This window comes from Oryza glaberrima, chromosome 1 (genome assembly GCF_000147395.1).
Source record: "Oryza glaberrima chromosome 1, OglaRS2, whole genome shotgun sequence".
Lineage (NCBI taxonomy): Eukaryota > Viridiplantae > Streptophyta > Magnoliopsida > Poales > Poaceae > Oryza > Oryza glaberrima.
In genome coordinates, this window is record NC_068326.1 from 33,969,838 (window position 1) to 33,992,239 (window position 22,402).

The 22,402-nt window shown below is 44.9% G+C and overlaps 3 protein-coding genes across 4 annotated transcripts; 2 read left to right on the plus strand and 1 right to left on the minus strand.

Moving 5' to 3' along the window:
- Positions 1-844: 844 nt before the first annotated feature.
- Positions 845-5,446, minus strand: LOC127773640 (transcription initiation factor TFIID subunit 12). The gene is made up of 8 exons (XM_052299779.1): positions 4,889-5,446; positions 3,659-3,823; positions 2,746-3,348; positions 2,092-2,166; positions 1,733-1,811; positions 1,557-1,621; positions 1,418-1,453; positions 845-1,184 (listed from the first exon to the last, which is right to left on the minus strand). Exons 1-8 carry the CDS (start codon positions 5,408-5,410, stop codon positions 1,077-1,079), a joined length of 1,653 nt encoding a protein of 550 aa, XP_052155739.1. The 5' UTR covers positions 5,411-5,446; the 3' UTR covers positions 845-1,076.
- A 39-nt stretch (positions 5,447-5,485) lies between these two features.
- LOC127773651 (uncharacterized) lies at positions 5,486-8,517 on the plus strand. 2 transcript variants are annotated; one of them, XM_052299790.1, is made up of 5 exons: positions 5,486-5,841; positions 5,942-6,048; positions 6,294-6,795; positions 7,339-7,472; positions 8,153-8,517. In XM_052299790.1, exons 1-5 carry the CDS (start codon positions 5,560-5,562, stop codon positions 8,355-8,357), a joined length of 1,230 nt encoding a protein of 409 aa, XP_052155750.1. In that variant the 5' UTR covers positions 5,486-5,559; the 3' UTR covers positions 8,358-8,517. The 2 variants fall into 2 exon arrangements, with proteins under 2 accessions (XP_052155750.1, XP_052155757.1); XM_052299797.1 differs by having other exon boundaries at positions 5,491-5,841; positions 7,357-7,472.
- A 2,568-nt stretch (positions 8,518-11,085) lies between these two features.
- On the plus strand, positions 11,086-12,838 carry LOC127773666 (sialyltransferase-like protein 1). Its single transcript, XM_052299808.1, has one exon. The coding sequence runs from the start codon at positions 11,363-11,365 to the stop codon at positions 12,542-12,544; it is 1,182 nt and encodes a 393-aa protein (XP_052155768.1). The 5' UTR covers positions 11,086-11,362; the 3' UTR covers positions 12,545-12,838.
- The last annotated feature ends 9,564 nt before the right edge of the window (positions 12,839-22,402 follow it).

Below are 22,402 nucleotides of genomic sequence, written 5' to 3' on the forward strand. Positions count from 1 at the left end.
GATAATGTCTCCAACTCTCCAGGGAAAGGTAAGGACAGGGTTGATCCCGCGGTCGATGTAGCCAGCCAGGGAAGACGACGAGGTCTGGTGGTTTCCGCGCGCGCCGAGGCGGCCTCACACAAGTCACAATTGGCGGGGAACGATGGGTGGTGGTTCGCGAGGGGCCGCACCCTCGTACTGTCTCTTTGGAACAAAGCGATCGCCATCGTGGCCGACCGGTCGAGAGCGAGGCAGCATCATCAGTGAAAACGTCACGGCCTCGCGACGCGGTACCGTTGAGGCGGTGACGCCGAAGATGACTTGACTGCGGCGAGGGTACAGTCGTACAGATGGACACCTGATTAAGCGACGTTCGTGGATGGAATCAAGGGAGGATGCGGGTCACCTTGCAGCATTTGTAGAGCAAAAGCGACGTGCAGGATGGGTGTTCTGCAGTGAGGAGGACGGATCAAGGAAGATATTTATTTCTGATGACGTGACTCAAATGGCTAGAATCCTAATATTGGTTATTTGTAGAGAATCAAATTTAGGCAAAAGTCCAAACGGCATTTCTTCTCTGGGCTTAGACAGAACAGAGTACATATTATTGGTTTCACGGCAATGAGTAGCCAATGACAGATCAGCTGACACAAGATAGGGTCAGACAGAAGTAACGCTCCACTCCAAGGGAGTGACTGGTGAGCAGCTGTTGGCCGCTGCCCCATAGCCAGGCATCAGCTATAGAATGACTGTTCGTCTGGGGCCCGATGTGATTCCCAATTTCTCAAGCAGAAATCCTGAATTGGAGCACCATGCCATTGCAAGTTTTGAGTATTACCACGGCTGAACGGTTGCAACTTGCAGCTGAACCCAAAATAACTGAATTAGCATTTCAATAGATCTACTCTTCAGAAAAAGCATTTGTACATGTAATCTTGCAGTCCTACTAACGGTCCCAACAGTTGTACAGTCCTATAATACAACAAGCCAATGCCAATTAGTTGAAGATGTACTACAGCACATATTGTCCAAACACCGAATATGATGACAATGCATTGATGGCTCAGGATTTGGAGGGTAATCCTATTGAATTTCTTTCATGGAGAGCCTGTGGCAGGTGGCTTGGGTGTCTGATTTTTCTGGTTAGCTGCAGCTTGCGCAGCAGAGCCCTTTGCGTTACTTTCGCTGGCCATTGACTTCTTGATCTGGACAGGTTCAGACAAAACAATAACATATCACACCGCAAGCAAAGACAACAATCAAATGGACGTATCGGCAGAACGCTGTATTTGGTGATGAGAAATGACCATCAATAGGTTAATTTTGAAACAGCATTGAGAATAGATTAGGATATTTGTCAATTCACAGTTTGTACTACTTTGAATAGAGGGAATCAAAACAATATGTTTCCAAGATATAAGATGGGAAGAACAGTTACCAGAGTAAGCCTCTCCCTGTGAATATCATTGACATGCTGCAAATTGTAAAGGAAAAGATTATTACAGTTACAAACAATTGTGAGAATTCATAGCAAGCAATCAAAAGCGAAGAAATAAGTATGCAAATGTATGAATTACCGGCTTCTTGTACAGTTTTATTTCATCTCCACTGAAGCCTGGCAAGGTAATATTCCAGCTTCTCTCTGCAATGGATGACAATTAAATCATATGAAAAATGCAATTGAAAATTTGAAATGCTATGACTTGATAGCATCACCACAAAGATTCTAGAAGAACAAAAATATTCAAGTTACCTGCATGGAGGAGTACATCTTTTGCTTCTAAAATGCTTGACTTTCTATGTTTTGCTAAAGAACAAGCAAATGTTGCAACCTGCTCAAAACAGCTATCATTAAAAAAAAGGTACAGAAGACATCCTAGATACACCAGGATGACAAATTCACATGTTGCTGATGATTAAAGGGTGACAACTTTCTTCTATATCTAAAGACAGCATAACTTCGACCCAGAGCTTCTAGGCCTCTAGCAACCATTAGGCAGTGTTTACTATTTCCTCACACAAGAAGAACCAGAGAACACATCCCCGTAATAAGCATACTTGCAAAAAGAAACTATTGGAGAACAGCAATGATGGTGGAGGGAAGGGGCTTACAGATTCAACAAAATCTTCTGCAATGTCAATAAGAACATCTTCAACTTCAGGATCAAGCTTTTCTGAAGGATCAATCTGTTGGAAGATCACAGCATGAGAAAGTTATGATGACACTTAACTTTTGCAAATAATAAAATGCCTATTTCTACTTAAGTGATGATGATCCATAACTGATAAATATTGGTAAAAGAACCAACTAAATCCATCACAGGCAGTGGGGTTTATGAACCTACAATACCCATAACATCCGTGAACCCCTATGGTTGCAGCCCCTACACTCAACAACTCTAGACAATCATGACCCAGATAAATTTTATGACAAAGTATTAGCAACAGTATATGCTATCATATCTAACATACTTATTACAGGTAACAGCCTACTTCCTCTACCTGTTCAAGTACACTGGAACATAGATTTCACACAGATCATCAATTATCGTAAGCACTTCTGAATCAACAACATTATTTTGAAAAGATTTTTACTCGGTCCTTAACCAATGTAGATTAAACAAAAAATCTGTTAAGATAGTGTGCCCTTTTTTTTTCTGTTTTCTATTGCGTGGTTTTCTTTGGATATTAGATATGGTTTAACTGTGATTTTTTCATTACTAAAGAAGGGTATACTTTCAGGTTTCAGTTCAGGAAGTTGTGTACCTGTGCAACTAATTCATGTATACTCCTCTTGGAAAGCAGTCGATTACCAGATCCTCCAGCATCCACATCGACCGAAGCCATGTCTCCAGATTGCACATTAGTAGCTTTTAGTACAGCAGGAGAATCTAGCTTCTGAGCCATTGAGACAGGGGTACGAGCAGTTTGCTGCTGAGAAATTTGTTGCTGGTTTCTGAGTGTTGTAGTCTGTTGACTTTGCTGCGAGGAATGTTGTGGCTGATTTTGTTGTTGCTGCTGCTGCAGTTTTTGTTGCTGCTGCTGCTGCTGCTGTAGCTTTTGTTGCTGCTGCTGCTGCTGCTGCTGCTGTAGTTTTTGTTGTTGCTGCTGCTGCTGTTGCTGTAGTTTTTGTTGCTGCTGCTGCTGCTGCTGTTGCTGCAAATGTTGATGTTGTGGTAGTTTTTGCTGCTGCTGTGTTAAAAGTGCATTCTGTGGGTGCGAAATTGCAGGAGCATGGTATGGTCTTGGATGTGGCCTATGTTGAGGGGGCCTAAGTGGAGCAGATACATTTGGCGGAGTTTGCTGTAAAGGCATCGAGGGGGAAGAAGCCATAGATGGTGGTCTTGCCAAAGCTTGGATGGGGGTTTTCTGTTGGAATATAGTTAAATGAAGTTAGGTTTAATAAGAGGAGTGTTCCCTTGTAACTGGATTGAGGAATGAAAAATACAAAAAAAAACAATGGTGCAAGTTCCAATTGATCTCATTATTCACAGAACAAGGTAAACTCATAAATGAGTTACAGTTGCCAAGGAAAAATGACAAAATATGTACAAGGAAGCATAGGTTATATCGTACATAATCTTATTCACATAATTAGGTACATCATATAACTGAAACAGAAAGCTTATTTGCCTATAGATAGACCAGTCTTTGCTTTTTACAAGTGAAGGTTTCTTACTTGTGAACTTGCAATCTGGCTATCAGATGGAGATGGTGCTGTTGAAGATGGAAAATTTGGCCTTGTCTGCTGTGGCAGACTAGAGATTGCTCCTGGTCTCACCTGAGATGTGTTAATGGAACCAACTGTCCCAATATTTTGGATCCCAGGGGAAGGCTGCCTAGGCTGAAGACCATAATCATTACTAAGAATCTTCACTGAATTCAAAACAATAGAGAAAAGGTGCAATATGTTTCAACTAACAGCGTGCATGTACTTTGCAATGGAAATTGGCTCTCTTTATACTGGATTATATTGAACAACTTTTCGGACTATATATGTTTTTTTTTGTATGTACATTTGAGTTGGCTGCGTGGGAACTGGGAATTAATGATCTCTAGAGAGGATGAATGTGTTGGTGTAAAAAAATTTATGCGAGAGGAGATGGAGCATGTAGGGCCTGTTCACTTTGATGCCATTTTCAACCATAACATTTTTTGGCAAAGTTGCCAAAATTTTGGCTACGTTTAGTTTGTTGCCAAATTTGGTAAATACATAAGAAATCCTGCCAAAATTTTGGCAATATTGCCATCTTGCCAAAGGTTTATTTTGGCTACAATCTGAACATGCCCGTAACCAACCAATCATCATTAGTTCATTAGCACCAACTAAAATATTATAAGTACCAAAGATGAAGAAGTATTAACAACTATAGTCGTTTAGAACAGTAGTAATTAGTAAGTCACAGAAGAACAATATTAGAGTTCAATAAGCTCCACTTAATGTTTTACGCAGCTGAACTGTCAGATGCATCTACATTTCTTCTACGCACACAAATGTCAGCTGGATTTGACAATTTCTGGGATTGTTGGCTGAAAGAAATTAGCTAAAACATCAGGGGGTAGGATTTAAGCAGCCAAATCACCAAGGTACAGATTTCGCGAAGACTTGTTGGTCTCCATCCCAAATTCAGACCCCCATGCTGGATAAGGATAACTAAAATTGAAAAATGGGTTCCACAAAACTGCAGATAACAAGCATGTGACATCAAGCAAGATAATCCTACTAAGTCATGGTTTCCTCAAGAAATTTACTAACATGGGATCAGATATCGTGTCATTATTATCTAAAAGAATGTCATTCTTGCTGTCATCCAGATCAGTTATTTCCTGACCAAATGAAAACCTCATACTACCGAGAGCTTAATCACACCAGAATATAAAAGTGCGGAGCTAAGCATCAGATACAGACCTGTGTAGAGGATGGTGGAGGCTGGTCAGGACCCCGATGCATCGAGCCGAACTGCGCGGCGAGTGTCGGCGGCGGCACGAACCCGGTGTAGCCGACGGGCGTCTGCGGCGCACGCGGGTGCGCTGGTAGCCCAAGGGCTACACCTCCCCGTGGCATGGCAGATGAGGACGCAGAGGTGGCGGCCGGAGCGGAAGCAGAGGAGGAAGAGGCCGCGCCCGTGGCCGGAGAGGAGGACATCGTGATGGGCGAGGCCAGGTGAGTGTACGGAGGCCTCATGCGGGGCACCGGCGGCCGCGCACTGGCGGGGCTTGGAGCTGGGGTTTCTAGGGTTTGGACGGGGGCTGGGGTGGGATTGGGGGCCGGGGCAAGGGTGGTGTCGGGGGTGGGCGGCGCGGCAGTGGAGGCGGAAGGGGTGGGATTAGGCTGTGGCGCGGATGAGGGGGCAGAAGCCGAGGTCGAAGTGGGCGGCGCTGCCGGCGCCGCCGCGGCGGCGTCCGGTTGCGCGGGCGGAGGCGCGTCCATGGTGTTCGACGGCTCAGCGAGGCGGGGGTGTCTTTGATAAGATGGCAGAAATACAGATGAAGGGGAGGACTTGAATGCAAAATTTCCCTTCTGAAAAGGTCTTCCTAAACCCCTCGCCCCCCGCTCGCTAAACACACTAGACATTTCCGATGGGCAAGAGCGGGAAGAAGACGGAATCGCACCGGCAAGGCCGAGGCCGCCGTGCCTCACGCTTCCGCGGCGGCGGCGGCGGCGGCGACGAGGATGGTGACGAGTTGCCTTCATCTGCCTATGATGCTCCACCGCCACACCACGAGGACTCCGACGGTGACGACACCGACGAAGCAGCAGCCGAGGACGAACACGAAGGGGGTGTGGATGGAGGTGACCAGGAGCAGCGGGAAGTAGGTTCCATGCCTTCCAAGTTCCACCTGTACCAGCTCTCCGTCCAGGTAATCTCGCTAGCTTCACTAGTGGGATAGATCGGTGAAATTAAGTCTCCGTGCACCGAACCTGTTCGACGAAATGCTAACAGTATGCGTCTGTGTTTAGTCGCCAAAAGGGGACATTAGCTACCTGCAGAAGTTCTTCCTTATGTACGTCGGCGGGCGCGTCCCTCTGCACTTCCAAGAGGATTTCTGTGGCACGGCCCTCCTCAGGTCAATGCACTAAACTTTTCGATGAAGTCCATGTCTGTCATTTTTCACACATTGCATGTGTGGTTGAAGACTTCAGCAGTTCCATTAGCAAGAAATGTGCCAAATGCTTGAATGGTTATTCTTTGGAGAACTTTGATCAATGATGCTCAACAATCAAGAGATCAGTTAACTTTAGTGTGTGACTGTGTGATGCATGTGTTTTTGGCTTCTTGGTCATGATATATTGTTTGATTTCCTGTTGGCAGTGCTGAGTGGCTTCGTACTGATGCAAGGCGTACAGCAGTTGGCTTAGATTTGGACCTTGAGTCCCTTGAGTGGTGTCTTGAAAACAACCTGAGCAAGATTGGAGCCAATGGGTATTCAAGAATGCTACTTTTCCATGGAAATGTTCTACAGCCAAATGTAGCTCGCCTAGTCAAGCAAAAGATCTGTGATGCCATGCAAGATCTGCACGTAAACAATGATAATGACTCTTTAGCAAGTAAAATCTGTGATCAGTTGGATCCTGCTAGCCCAAAATGCTCAGCCAATTCAACCATGTCGGATTTGGTTTTGCCGGCAAGAGACATTATTTGTGCATTCAACTACAGTTGCTGTTGTCTCCACAGGAGAAAGGACTTGGTTTTGTATTTTAGGCATGCTTTCAATGCACTGTCAAAACGAGGTGGTATATTTGTAATGGATGTGTATGGTGGCACATCATCTGAACGCAAGCTACGTCTGCAGAGGAGGTTCCCCAGCTTCACTGTGAGTGATGTTGTGTTAGTTATTAGCCCTTATACTAGTTACGAATCCACTAAATGCTATCTTCTTGCTCACCAGATAGAAATGTGGTAGGCATATAATGCCCTGAAAAAACTGCGTTCTTTTTTATGAAAATTCACACTATCTGCTTGTAGAATCTGCTTATTCCAACATAAAGATGTTGCAGTAGTAGTAGTATGCAACATAAAAGAATGTTTTAGTCCGAAATACAATTTTCTATTGACCATGCCTCCTTTTTATAGATTCTAAAGCGGTTAGCTATACTTTTATACAACTTCAATCTAGCTATTCTGAAATAATTGTAAAGTATATATGCTATGTTGTTACCCTTTATGGTGAGATTTTGTGCCTCCTTTTTATGACTCGATGTCCATTTCACTTATCAGTCATATAGGTTTTTCCCTTGTGTAGTTTATTCTAGTTGAAATAAACAACAGATAGAGTTGTCCAATTATCAACGGCGTGCGATTTGGAGAATGAGAATGAGATTATATATAGATTTATATTACTGTTATTACATACAAGATACAACTATGCATTCAGTATTTCTGGGAGCAAGAAGAGTTCGATATCATAAGTCACCAAACAAGGATCAGTCTCCACTTCCAAGCTGGAAAGAAGCAAATGTTACGGCATGCTTTCACGTACCATTGGCGCCTGTAAGTTGATCACATACTATTGAGAATGGTATATTTCATAATTATTATTGCTCTCCTGTTTCCTTAGTGGATCTTCATCGTGTTATGGAAAACCTGCAAGGTTGTAACTGTCAAAAAGAACTATAGAAATTCTTATTAAAATATAAAGTTGAAAATATTTTGCTTAGTCCGGTCCTCCGGTCTACAGGTTCAGGGGGGAAACTAGATTGGTATTAATATCATGTGCAAGGTGTTTAGAATACATGTGTATTAGTCAAGGGTATTGTAGTCATTTCCCGTTTCTAGGCCAATCTTGTAATCTATATTTTCCCTTTAGGCCTAACTCAAGATAACAGAGAGTTCATTACCCATTTACATCTTCTTCCCAAATTATAACACAGGGAACAACCAAAGGCAATGCCACTTTATTACCTCTGTGATATATTGATACCAACCACTTCTACATCTACTATATCTCTGAGGAGATTTTTCACGTGCTATATCTTTGCACTCTTCATAATGAAGAGTATGATGTACGGGATTGTTTTTCAAGTGCTGTGTGTAACACACCCTACACTACCTGCATGACTTCCTCGCATGTTAACTTTGTTTTAGAGTTGCACTGGAGTATCAGGACATCTTAGTCCTGTGCAAAGAGGAAGGATACCTTCAAATTCGAAATTCATGTTGCTCCTTTGTAGGTGGTCGATACCAGAAATCAAAGACTGCTTGGAGGAAGCTGGATTTAAATCAATCCATGTCTGGATCAGGGAGATGCCAAATACCCAATCAAGTGGAAATGCTAAAGAATATAATGCCAACCGTGATGTGAAATATGAAGAATTACAGCATTTCAATCAAGCAGATGCTTGGAATGCATATGTTGTTGGAGTAGCAAATATCTAGATGATTCATGCTACCTTCTTTTTTTAGAGAGAAGATGTTGGAAACCTTTGCAGTTTTCCGTTCTGATGCTATCCGGTCAGTTTCTCTGATGCTGCCTGCCGGAGTAGTATCTTTTTATCTAATGCACAAGTGCTTAACATGGATTCCCTTCTCGTTGAAACTAGAATGTGTAATTGCTCCACTCTATGCCAGGAAACTAGGAAAGTTGTATGTCTTGGGCTATGATGTTTGTTCTAGATGAGATGCTAGCTAACATGTAGTATCATCATATCTGTACCGATCAAATAGAGAGCAGTCAAACCCCAAAGACAATCTACTGAAGATGGTGATTCACTATTTCTTGATGCAGTCATACAGGGGTTGTATGTCCAGTCAGTTTCATGCAGCATAACCTTTTCAGGTTTGCATGCCAATGGTGTTCTGTGCTGATTAACTTCCTGAGCCACTGAGTCCCCTAAGATATGCTGTCAAATGTTTGATTAAACTGGCCGAGTTACCAGATCATTTCCTCTCCGCAGTAATCTCTGCATTGTGAACATCTCTTCTGGCAGCAGATGTCCTCCACAATAGAATCTGTGAACCTGCCATCAACAGCATCCTTCAAATCATCCATGCCCATTGACAATTACTCGCAAGTAACGGGGGAGATCTAAGAAAATTGTTAGAATAGATGTCGAATATAATAATTCTATTTAGTTACAGTTGGACTTAAAGTTGTAATAGGTGGTAGGGGGTAGAGGTAGAGTCGGACTCTGTAACCTAGCAACTCTCTTAAATAGAGAGGCATGGAGATGATGGTGGTGTGGCCATGGACTTGTAGCGGCTAGGAGTTATATGGGTTGAGGAGCGCCCATAATCAAAACCCCAGGACGTAAGCTTCGGCTAAACCTCGTTAACAAATATTGTGTGTTCTTGTGTCGTTATCTGACGTGTCTTGAGTGATCATTGATTGAAGCGATCGAGAAGGTTAGTCGTCGTTCCGCTATATCGACTACTTCCTCCGTTTCATAATATAAGCCATTTTAGCATTGCCCATATTTATATAGATGTTAATGTGGGCAATGCTAGAATGACTTGCATTATAAAACGAAGGGAGTAACTTTTATATATAAAAAAGGTCTCTACGAGCTGCAAACATCCTAATTCAATCATTTCCATTTGAGTTTTCAGATATACCAACACAAAGTGCTTTGCTGGCTCTGCAGAGCTGAAGCCGACGACAAGCCACTCCGAACAGTTAAAAAAACATTACGGTACCTTATGCATCTGCATTAAAGTTTTAAATAATATAAATAATTATACGTGTGTCTAAAAATTAATAGTGTTATCTATTAGAAAACGGAGTGTTCTAAAGTTAAGAGCGTTATCTCTTATAAAACGGAGAAATACAACTTTTTCAGGTTCAGGCAGAGTCCAACATGGCGTGTCCAACATGGTAGTAGCGCCATTCCACACGCCTGTATATAACCGCGCCCATTGCTCCCCAGGACAACATGGAATGCATCTTTCTACCAGAAGATAGAGCTTTCTCTGCCACGAAACATTCAGCTTTACTGGATACCGTCTACAGCCGTCTCCATTCATCGTTTCCTTTCCATGATGGTGTGATAGAATTGGCTTTTGTATCGTGTTCGTTCGTCCAGTCATTTTCGTGTGCTAAGCTTCGCAGGTCACAGACATGCCTCGTCAAATTTGGTTTTAGTCATAGACATCACGTAAAATCGACCAACTGCTCGGCAGGCCAACAGTAATGATCTCATGATCACCCAGCTGAAACTAATCTTGGCGTGCAATGCATTCGCAACAACACTTTACGCCAGCTAAAGAGCGAGCGAGCACTGAACTGAAGGTTCCGATTTCCATATCAATCCTGAGCTGATCAAAGTGCTTGAAAAAAGATTCTTAGTGCTTGCCATTGTGGATCCCGACTAGATTAGAAGATGCGAGGCCGAGGATTATGGTGGGGGAAACACACTGCAAAGAATAAATAATCACTGGAGTTCTAGTTGTCGTAGTGGTGGACAGAGACAGATTAATCCAGCGGCAAACGCGACGACTCCACGTTGCCGCCGTGCCAATGATAATCCGAGAAATCGAGCTGCACGGCGGAACAAAGGAGAGCGACGTAAACCGGATTAATCCAAACGGCTTCGACCATCTGAGGGGATCGAGTGAACAAGACAAGACCAAGACCAGGACGGCTGGGGGCGGCAACATCAGGGCGTGGATTAACCGAGGCGGATTGGTTCCGGCCAAAGTTGACCCCAAGTCTACCGGCCTAGGCTGGCTGAGTTGGAAAGAATTCAATGAATCGATTGCGACGAGTTTAAATTCTACTATACAGACACGTAAAACACAACGAAATTTCTCTGTTTTTGTCATAGCTTACACGCCGAAAACATACGCTACTACTAGTAGTACTAGTTTTTTTGAACGTGTAGCTTGCACACGTAAAACACTGGATGCAGGTTGTTAATACTCCGAGGAGGCCGTATAACAATCATAAAAAGCGTCATGTAGCGCGAGGTACAGAGTTCATTGCGTTTCTGCATGAATCACACACATCGAACGCTACGCTGGACACCACGCGGCCACGCCAAGCTTAGCAACTCATACCGACGGCCCCACCTGTCATGCATACAGGCTTGTTGTGGGACCCACGCCCGCAGCCCTGTTCCCTGCAGAGAATCATTATATACTCCCTCCAATGCACGAACCCAACCAGAGCACATTGGATCCCCCGTTCCCCCGAACCCAAGGTCCAACCAACCGCAAACTGCAAACATATCACGCTCCCTATTTTAGTACCACCTCGCGAACCGGAACGCATCGCGTCCAATAAAAAACTCGTCGCCCCACACCGCGCGGCACTCGGAGCTCAGCTCGCACGGCACGGAACGGAACACAACCCTCCCTGTGTCTCTCTCCCTGATGCGCCGCCCCCCATGCGGCGGCCCCGACCCACTTAGCCCGCGGCGGCGGATGCTGCGGCGGCGGCGGCGGCGATGAAGCGGCCGCTGCGGCGCCCGTTCGCGGTGCTCCTCTTCGTCGTGCTGTGCGCCGCGGCCTCGTTCCCCTCCGTGTTGCGCAGGTCGGTGGGCCCGGCTCCCGTGCTCGCGCCGCTGCCGCCGCTTGATCCCGCGCGCCTCAACGCCACGCTCCTCCGCCTTGCCGCGGCCGATCCATCGGAGGCGCCGCTGCGCCGCGACGTGGACGACCTCCTCGAGGGCCGCCTCCCGGCGTCGTCCGCGCGCGCCCGCGCGTGGCGCCTCCGGGGCGACAGGCTCCACCTTCACCTCCGCCACCACCAGTTCCCCGTCTACCGGCGCGGCCACCACCCGGATCACGACCACGACCCCCTCCTCCACCCGCTCCCGCGCCAGGAGCTCCTCCTCGACCCATCCCTCCGCCGCGCGCTCCGCTCCTGGCACCGCCTCCGCCGGCACGACCCCGGCGTCCTCCGCAATCTCCCTTCCCTCCTCTCCCTCCCCGGCCGCATCCCCTCCTGCGCCGTCGTGGGCAACAGCGGCATCCTCCTCGGCGCCAGCCACGGCGCCCTCATCGACTCCCACGCCGCCGTCTTCCGCCTCAACAACGCCCGCATCTCCGGCTTCGCCGCCAACGTCGGCGCCAAGACCAACCTCTCCTTCATCAACAGCAACGTCCTCCATCTCTGCGCCCGCCGTCCCAACTGCTTCTGCCACCCCTACGGCGACGGCGTCCCCATCCTGCTCTACATCTGCCAGGCCGCGCACTTCCTCGACGTCGCCTCCTGCAACGCCTCCTCCCGCTCCCTCCACGCCGCATCCATCTCCGTCACCGATCCACGCCTCGACGTCCTCTGCGCGCGCATCGTCAAGTACTACTCGCTCCGCCGCTTCGTCGCCGAGACGGGGCGCGCGGCCGAGGAGTGGAGCAGCACGCGCGACGCGGCCATGTTCCACTACTCGTCGGGGATGCAGGCCATCATGGTCGCCGTGGGAGTGTGCGACAGGGTGAGCGTGTTCGGGTTCGGGAAGGCGGCCGACGCGAAGCACCATTACCACAGCAACCAGAAGGCGGAGCTGGACCTCCACGACTACAAGGCGGAGTACGCCTTCTACCGCGACCTCGCCGACCGGCCGGAGGTAGTCCCCTTCCTCAACGACGCCGGTATCGCCGTCCCGCCTGTCGTGTTCTACCATTAGAGCGCGTGCGCGCAAGGTGCTCGACGTTATGCCACTTTTTTTCCAGTGGAGGATTGTGTTGTATTAGTGGCTCAGTGTAAAATGTTGCTTCGTAAGGTGGGTTATTTTTTGTGATTAGATTGATAGACGAAGGTAGCGAAATTTTGATATGATGGTGGGATTGGAGGTGTGTACTAAGCATTAGGATCCCTCCATTAGCATACGAGGACGATTTCTTCCGCTTTTGGCATTGTAACTGTAATTTAGACTGATCTTTCTTCGTAATTTCATGAAGAATCAATTGTACATCTTCTATACAGCCTTGCTGCAACTTTGCTCTCCATGTTTCCCAAATGGCAAATACAACTTTAGCTTTGCATTGTGTCATCTGTGTACCTTCCAAATTCCAATTTGACTGCTCATTTCACCTCGGAAAATAACTTGTGCAAGTCCTTCCCTGCCAATGCACTTCTTCTACCTCTCTAATCCGATTGCTAACCGAAGGCTCGAAGCTTTGCACTAGGTTGGTTTGTGCATGTATGTGTTGCCAGTTGCCACTCCTATGTTTTGTAGTACTATGTTCATTTCATTTTTATAAATTCTTTGCGGTGAACGCACTACTATGACTTTAATGTATTACCTGTGCTGAGAAAAAGATGCTTTGATATTTCAGGGAGCAACACTACAAACTTAACAGTGAATCTAGAGGATTTGTATTTGTGTACTTTCTAGGGGATGTTTGGGAGAGAGGGGCTAAACTTTAGCCCCTCTCTCAAAAACATACTGTAAGTCTCTAGGAAGGGACTTATACTTTTGTGAGAGGGACTAAAGTTTAGTCCCTAATTCCCAAAAACCCCCTAGTATACTCGATGTTTTCCCACTGTAACTAAACGATCTCATGGCCGGCCATGATTTGATCTGACAACAATATTCTCCTTGTTTCTTTGAAGTGAATCCACCATGTTCGTGGATGCGCCAGTTCCGCACCTCATGTACCTTCACACATCATGATGAGGATACATTATGGGAGTAACCACTTCACCGTTGTTATTTAATCCAGATCAATGTGTGAAATACGGAGTAAGCGATTGATGATTTGGTCCACCGTGTTACTCCCTCCGTCATGAAAAAAACGAATTTAGTATTGGATGTAATATATTCTAAATTCAGATTCGTTGTACTAGAATGTGTCACATCCGGTACTAGGTTGATTTTCGAATTTAGTACAGATATAACATATTCTAGATCCAGATTCGTTGTATTAGAATGTGTCACATCCGGTATTAGATTGTTTTTTTTTTATAGAACAGAGGGAATACACATCTGCTGATCCGCTATACATCACGCGGTGGTTTATTAAGTTTAAGGAAACTCCCGGCATGATATTGAGTGTGCTGGAGCTTATTTTAAACTAAAAGTACTAAGTACTACAAATTATAACAACTTTATATCACTTTTGACATTTCTCCTTGTCTTAAGGACTCTTCTGTTTGTATCTTTCCGATCCCGCCTAGTGATTGACTCAAATAATCGTCCCTATTATAGTGATCGAAGTGCTAGCGTGTACTGATACTGAGGGGCTACTCTCTTGAAATGGGGAGGTTCTTTTATGAACTCGGGATCCATACACAAAATGATCCTGATATAGTATACTCCTACTTTGAAATGGCTATCCATTTCGATGAATCATATGCTAAATTGTTAATGGTTGCACTTGGTCAGGATGATCCGGATGCTCTTTGCTTGTATTGCTTAATTTTCGACAAATATCACTTGAAAGTTTCCTTTTCATATAACCATTCGAAAGGAGTAGGAGGATTTGCCTATATACATTACAATCTGAATCTTGTGTTTTGATCTCAGTATGAAATATGTGTTTGATTGCATGCCTCAACTTGTTACATGCCTACACCTAGATTAGGCACGCCACAGTAGACACCCTTTGAGACTTTGATTCATGTCATATTGAGTTTCTTCCAGCTCCATGGTGAGCATTTGAGATGCAAGTAGTACATGTATAGCCCACATGTGAGACCACTTGTTAGCTGTTACTACAGTACAATCAATAGAGTAAATGAGTAATATTACCACTATGTACTGGGGTCTGAGTAGATAGATGGTCCTATTACCTGTTCTTTACCACTATGTACTTTGGTTGAAACTTGGAACGACGACCACGCATATGGCTGTGTACGGACGTCCATTTTCCCAACCCATATTCCACGTTTTCTGCACGCACGTTTTTCAAACTGCTAAACGGTGAGTCTTTTTGTAAAAAGTTTCTATATGAAAGTTGCTTAAAAAAAATCAAATTAATCCATTTTTAAAAAAAAATAGCTAATACTTAATTAATCACGTGCTAATAGATCGCTCTATTTTCCGTGCTACTGTTTCAAGTTGGGAACAACCCATAGCGAACACAGCCTATGTCTAGTTTTACAGCATGAACCTACTACTATTACCAGGATTGATTTAAAGGACGCGCCCGTGCTACTGCAGTTAGCATTAAAAGAATACTCGAATCAGTACCTAAAAGCTGCTTATCGCTTGCCTGACAAGGAACTTTTGCAACTTCTGCCACTAATCGGTGTATCCTAATAAAGTGATTTGACAGCCTAGTCATGTTTTGGAGCTCACTGATGCTCCCAGCCTTCCACCAGTCCTTGCCGGCTTCGTGGTGCATCACGCTTTGTTGCTGCTAGTACTGCTGTGACATTGGAGTGCGTATGTCAGGTACAGATTGCCAGTTTATGGCTGTAGTCTGAAGTCTGAACTCCGCAGCTGAGCAGATTGGACTATTGGAGTAGTATGAAGATGGGCTTCAGTTCCTAAAAAGAGTCCGGTGAAGATTCAGCCTATTGAAACGATGACAACACAGCCCAGTAAAGGTCCGAGTGTAGAATTACAGCCTCCCTCCAACAACCGGTAAACCAGAATCAGTGAGTACAGAGACAAAATCAATAAGTCTAGAACCCAACCTTAGAGCCAGCAGTGTGACTAGTGACTCGTAGCAACTGAGCTGAGCATGTCATGATGCCATGGACGCCGAGCTTATTTTATTATTCAGAGAATGAAAGAGACAGACAAATGTCACAGACTCACAGTGTCAACCAGTTAAGGTGCTGTTTCGAGTGTATACCAGTAGTGGTTATTTTGTGGTAGGTGGTTAATTTGACTTGGGAGCTAAATGGCTGATTGTGATATTTACCACCCATAACTCAGAAGAGTAGACGGCAACCGAAAATTCTCAGAAAGAGAAAAAACATTACAGGGTTCAACCAAGTTGAACTCCTACACATATGTTCACCCAGTTACTACCATTGACCTGCTGTCATCTATTGTATTTTTCCTGTTCAATGCATAGTTGCATACGATTTTTTCTTCGTTGATTAACTTTTTAATATGGTCCATCCTGAACTCTACTTGTCCAAAGGCAGAGTTTGACTGTTTGAATGTAATCAGAGCCATGAAAGATTGAAAGAGTGTGTGTGTGTGTGTGTGTGTGTGTGTGTGTGTGTGTGTGTGTGTGTGTGTGTGTCTGACAGTGTGAGACGTACGTGCAGCTATCGAACGAGTTTGTGCGTGCTTCGCCAGCGTGACTATGTTCTGATGCAAGCTCACTGGAAGTCCATTGTTTGTCGCCACTACGCCGGAAGGTCGGAACTCGGAACCACCTCCTTTGCAGTCAATTACATAAAGTACAGATAACCCAATGCATTCAGACAGCTATGTATTGTCGTTTTTAATGGAGACTTTGACTGATCAGTGAAAGAATACTGTATAGTACTACCTTCAACACGGTGGTTGACAGGAGAAAGTTAAGTACTCCATCGCGCTATCTCAAAATAAATCAACATCCTAATACAATAAATCTGATATAAAGTATATTTCAATTTGTTATACTTTGTACTAAGATATATCACATTCTAGTACAAGATTAGTTTGTTTTGGAATGGAGGGTGTCAGGGTTACGAATAAGGCATACCCTCTATCCTACGACTTATGGAATATACCGATAAGGTATACCTTCACGTATACGGTTGGTTTCTGTATACACCGTTAGGAATTCGCCTCAAATTAGGGAAAATATCTCCACGAAGTTAAGGAATTGCAGAAGTCCTACTCGGAAAGGGTAAAATCTATAGTATATCGTGTCGGTTTACATATCTCCAAGTTTTACTTAAGAGTCAAGGTATCCCACGGTATAAAAGGGACCCCTAGGGAGGGGCAAAAGGCATCGCACCTCATCGCCAACACACCCACCAAAGTTTACGAAGCCGGAGTCCACGGAGCCAACTCGCCGGGAGATCTTGTCAAGTCCCTCGACTACGATCTCATCGGTATTGTCTGTTCGGTTACTCTCTTTGTAATCTGTTCTCATCATCATCAATCCCATATAAACTGGACTAGGGCTATTATCTGATAAGGGGCCTGAACCAGTATAATCCTTGTCTTTTGTCTGTTTTGATGTCGTACTACGTAGATCCCTATTCCAACGTACCCTAATACCCTATTCTTCTGGTCCGCGAGTATCACTCGTCGACAGAGGGAACATGCAGCAAAAATTGACAGTATCATCTGTCTTATATCAAAGTGTATATACCCCTAGGGTCCTAGCAAGTCTGTGTAAAAGTGATGTTGTAATAAGCTCAACTGATACTGAAAACGAAATATATACTCCATATATCATAAAATAAATTTATTCTTCATTTATCTCATACATACTAATAAAATATAAAACAACTAAAATACACTACCGCTTTATCATATTCTAGTATAATTATTCACTTTATTTAGTTCTAAGATAACTGTTCTTTAATTTTATAAACTTTGATTGAATGATTGCTAAATGAATTTATTTTAGGATAAATAAGAGGGTGCAAGATAAACCTACTGTGGATAGATGGAAGTAGGCATCAGTTCTTCTACTCCCTCCACCCCAAATATAAGATATTTTGGTTAGATAAGACACATCTTCAGTACTATGAATTTAGACAATGCAAGGAGCATGTGGAGCATGTCTACATTCGTAGTATTAGAATATATCGCATTCAATCAAATTTTTTTATATATTAAAACAGATAAGTACTCCTTGTCCCAAAATATAAGCATTTTTAGAATAGTGCCAAGTCAAATACTTTAAACGTTGGCTATTAATAAAAAAAATAAAAAAAAATCAACCATGTAAAATTGACGTCACTAGATTTATTATTAAACAAACTATTCTAACATGCAACTTTTTATTTAAAATATCTTACTTTTATAAATATTATTGGTCAAAGTAGTATCTTAAAAATTATGCTAAAGTCTAAAAATATTTATATTTTGAGAAGGACGGCGTAGATTATTTCCGTCAGGTAAGCTGTACGAGGACCAAATTAGATGTCAAACCGACACAGCTTTATTCCTTTCTTGAGATTTTGAGGACCGCTTTTCTGAGTGCATCTAGTGGTCGAGCTATGGGCGCATGCAGGCTCAAAATAAATTAACAGGTCGTCAAATTCAGTAATCTGCCTGATGTGATTGTTGCACATTGTCTAATATTGTTTTGCTCAACATTTCCTTGCATACCTGCCGCGGGCATGCTATGAAATCACATACGTCTATATCCCAAACCATACTCAGCCAGGATAACACTGATTATGTTTGTGGATTATTTTACTGTAAAGGATAATTTGGTTCTACCGGTCGGCAGCTGCAATCTTCATTGGATTGCTAAGTTTATCTTGTCTGGAATTTTATACTAGTACGTATTGTGACGAGAGCATGCAGATTAGAACGGTTTTAAAAATGAACTTGTCATCTTGAGATTGCACCAGCATCTGCACCTATATCGTCCCCAAGGTAGAGGGGTTTTGCTTTGCATAAAACATTGCTGATTATGATGAATATTATGGTTAATTAATCGGTATTTGTACGTGATTAGTTGGTTCGAGCAATATATTGTCCCGTTGGGCAACAGGGCAAGTACAGCATGGGTAGAAATATGCATGCATGATGCATTATTTGGCTTTGCTGCCGCAAATAGCAGAATGTAGAGACAGGAAAATGCATGAGAATCGAACTATGGCCTTAAACTTGCCGATGTTGAAAAGGAGATCGGAAGGTGCATGAAAGATTTTGGACATGTCTGCAGAGAGCTCCTGACAATGTGTGAAACAAAACGAGACCCCTACTCGCTTTTGGCCCTTGTCTCAATAGTCTTCTGGTTAAAGTCGTTCTCATCCGGCGTCTATAATCATGATCCCCTGAGACTCGGTGACCGTGAACGAGATGAAATATGCAACTAGCAGTACGCACGAAATCTGATCACATATTCACACATGCATATGTCAGTGCACATCGTGCACGTATATATGGCCCCGCTGCTGCACGTATATATAGCACCGATCGGTTATTCGTTTCCTACGTGTGACCATGACGTTGATCAGATCCAACACGTGTACATGCAACGTACGGTAAACCGCGTTTGTCCATGTGAACATGCATCCTTGTATAACTGCTGCTGCTCTGCTGCATGCGCTGTCGAGAGAGAGATTTCGTCCCTAATTTGCTACGCATGATTAAAATCCAAAATCCAAATTACTACTTGTAGCTAGGATCTCGTGTACACCTGGCCTTAATCAATTCGCTCGATCGAGCACTATACATATCGCTTGCGGGACACAATCGCAAACAAACAAGTGAACCGCACGTCAGAGCTAGCTAGCTAAAATTAGCCCCAGCCGCACTGTACGTTACTACGCGTTCCCATCAGTCGTCGCGCGGTCACGCATGCGTACGTATATCGTACCCGCATCTCGCGCCGCTGTGGCTGCTGGTGCCACGTGCACGCGTGATTTCCTTGGTCCGATTGGCCGGCGCGCGGTCGGCCGGGCGGCCAAAATGGGGATCATTCATGGGCGGCCGATTATTTAACCGACAAGCGCTCGTGGTGGGTTAATAATGCTTAATGGGTTAAATCGATTGATCACTGTACCACTTTGGTGGTGCGCAGCGGGTTCTTCTTAAGGCTCTGTTTAGTCCCAAAAACTTTTCGCAAAAACATCACATCGAATCTTTTCACATATGTGTGGAGCATATTAAATATAGATAAAAAAATCTAATTGAACAATCTACATTAAAATCACGAGACGAATCTTTTGAGTCTAATTAGTTCATGATTAGCCATAAGTGTTACATTAACCCACATGTGCTAATGACGGTTTAATTAGGCTCAAAAGATTCGTCTCGCGGTTTCCAGGCGAGTTATGAAATTAGTTTTTTTCATTTGTGTCCGAAAACCCCTTTTGATATCCGGTCAAACACCCGATGTGACACCAAAAAAGTTTTATTTCACCGCAACTAAACAGGCCCTTATATTCTCCCCATGTAGCACGTACGGTATATATGCGCGAGGCAGGAAAGAATTAACGCGAGGGGAGGCATATGCGTTGCACCGGACCACCGGTCACCTTCCCCCGGCCCCGGCCGCCTGTTGCTCGATCGACCGATCGCGAGTTCACGATACCTTTGCCAACGCGCGCTTCCCCTTTTTGACATTCCCCCGACCCATCGTCGTCGTCGGTACATGTTCAGACCCATGACGAGGCAGTAGATACAGCATGGAGGATTACTGTACATCGATCATGCGTGAGTGTTATGCATACGGCGTAAGTATATATATTAAGCCATTTCCTTTTTCATTTTGCTAACATACTGCCCGGGCGTATACATGATGAGACTCTGGTAAACATGCATGCACATGGACTAGTGGTTTTACTCGATCACATTGTTTTCACGTGGTCAAGGTAGCGCACTAACACAGATACTACACAGAAACCATTTAATTACACGATCCAAAATTCCTTTTCCGTGCTTACCATCGCACTCACACAAAGACTCCAAGTGAAGGCTGGAGACGATACAAGCTGCTCCACATCGCTGCGTGTGTGTGACCAGCTGGTTGCGGTCCAGGGGAGCCACAAAGTTGGACTAACTGGTCGATCCAAAAATAAAAAGCTCGTTATTACGTCGTCGTTAATTACCCCCACGCAGAAGCCTTTAGAAATGTGGACGAGGGAAAGCACCTGGGCTCTTAGCTCGATAAAGCCAATATATATATTCTTGCCATAATAATTCAAAAAAACTACCTAACGGCATCCCGTAGAGACGGGATAGTAGTACTGCCTTATCTCCTCTTCCCCTCTCTCAGTGTCGCTTCCCCTCCACTCGCTCTCTCTCTCTCTCTCTCTTCCCCTCCACTCGATCTCTCTCTCTGTGACTGCCACCCATGAGCACGGAGGCGGCGACGGCGACGACGGCAGTGGCAACGACGGCGACGACGACGACGGTGTCGTCACCACCAACCCCCGCGGACGACCTGGACGACAGCCGGCGGGGCTCCCGACCACCACGGGCGACGACAGCCGAGAAGCCTCCCCATCAAGCTCCTCAAGCCGCTCCTCCTCTTCGTCGTTCTTGTCGTTGGCTTCCTCGCCGCTGCCGCCCTCCTCCTCCGCGGCGGTGCTGGCGCCTCCTACGGTCAGGGAGCGGGGGACGCGGCCACCGGGGGCGAGCGCTTGGCACAACATGAGCGACGAGGAGCTGCTCTAGGCGGCGTCGATGGAGCCACGGGTTCGGCGGTTTGGAGCGAGGCACGACGACGAGCGACGGAATGGCACAAGGTAGGCACCAGATCTATTGCCTCCTCTTCCTCTTCCTCCGTCACCGCCCCGCTGCTCGACCTCCCTGACCCGCGACTCCTCCTCCTCCTCTCTCTTGGGATATCACACTTGGGATATCACACTGATACCCAGGTACCAAGGCCTGATACCTAAGTATCAGCTCGATACCCAGGGTATCAGGTATCAGTCGATACCCAGGTACCAAGGCCTGATACCTAGGTATCAGCTCGATACCCATGGTACCAGGTATCAGTCGATACCCAGGTACCAGGTATTAGTCGATATCGGGGTACCAGCTGATACCAGTGTACTAGGTACCACCTCGGTACCTTACCCAAGGTACCAGGGAGGATTGGATAAGGTGGAATTGCAGGATAGCGTGGGCTTCCCCACGAAATTGACGGTGCGTATTAAATCTCTCGGGATTTTTAGTTATCCCGTTACTGCTAGAAGTAACAGAATCCCATGGGGTAGCAGCCCTCATAATAATTAGTCCCGGCTGGTGGGTGTCTCCGCGCGCGTTTACGCTTAATCTAGGTGCACCGCGCCGCACTTGAGTCCAGATTAGCCTTTTGATTTTTGGCCGTGTCTGATGACGCGATCGGTGGCTAGCTAGTATCTAGCTGCGCGTGAATCCGTCGTTTTCTAAGTTTGACTTCGCCACATATGCCTCCGCGAAGAATGTTGAAATTTTTGCTAGCTACGGCTATGGCGCTAGCAAACGCCATATAAGGCGTGCACGGTGCACCACATACCAGGGCTGTGTTTAATTTCTTTCAAAATTAAAAGTTTAGGTTAAAATTGGTACGATGTGACTGAAAAGTTATGTGTATGATAAATTAATGTGATAGAAAAAGTTAAAAGTTTGGATCCAAAGTTTGAATCTAAACACAACCCAGGCCAAAATTTGCATAGCATCCTCCACGTCGCATGCTATCCTATAGCTAGCCTGACTCAAGTGATCAACTAGTAGAGTCGTAGGAGTCGAAATTAGTTAGGTGTCTAACTGCAAACCTACATATATCGCCTGTGGCAATTAGCAGGAGTTGCTTTAGAGATTAAACAGAGCTAGCAACCACTCGTATCCACTATTCCCTCCATCTCAAAATATAAGATATATATATGAAAAATGTGATACATTTTAATACTATAAATTTAGAGACTCTCTGTCCAGATTCATAGTACTAGAATATATTAGAATATATATGTCATA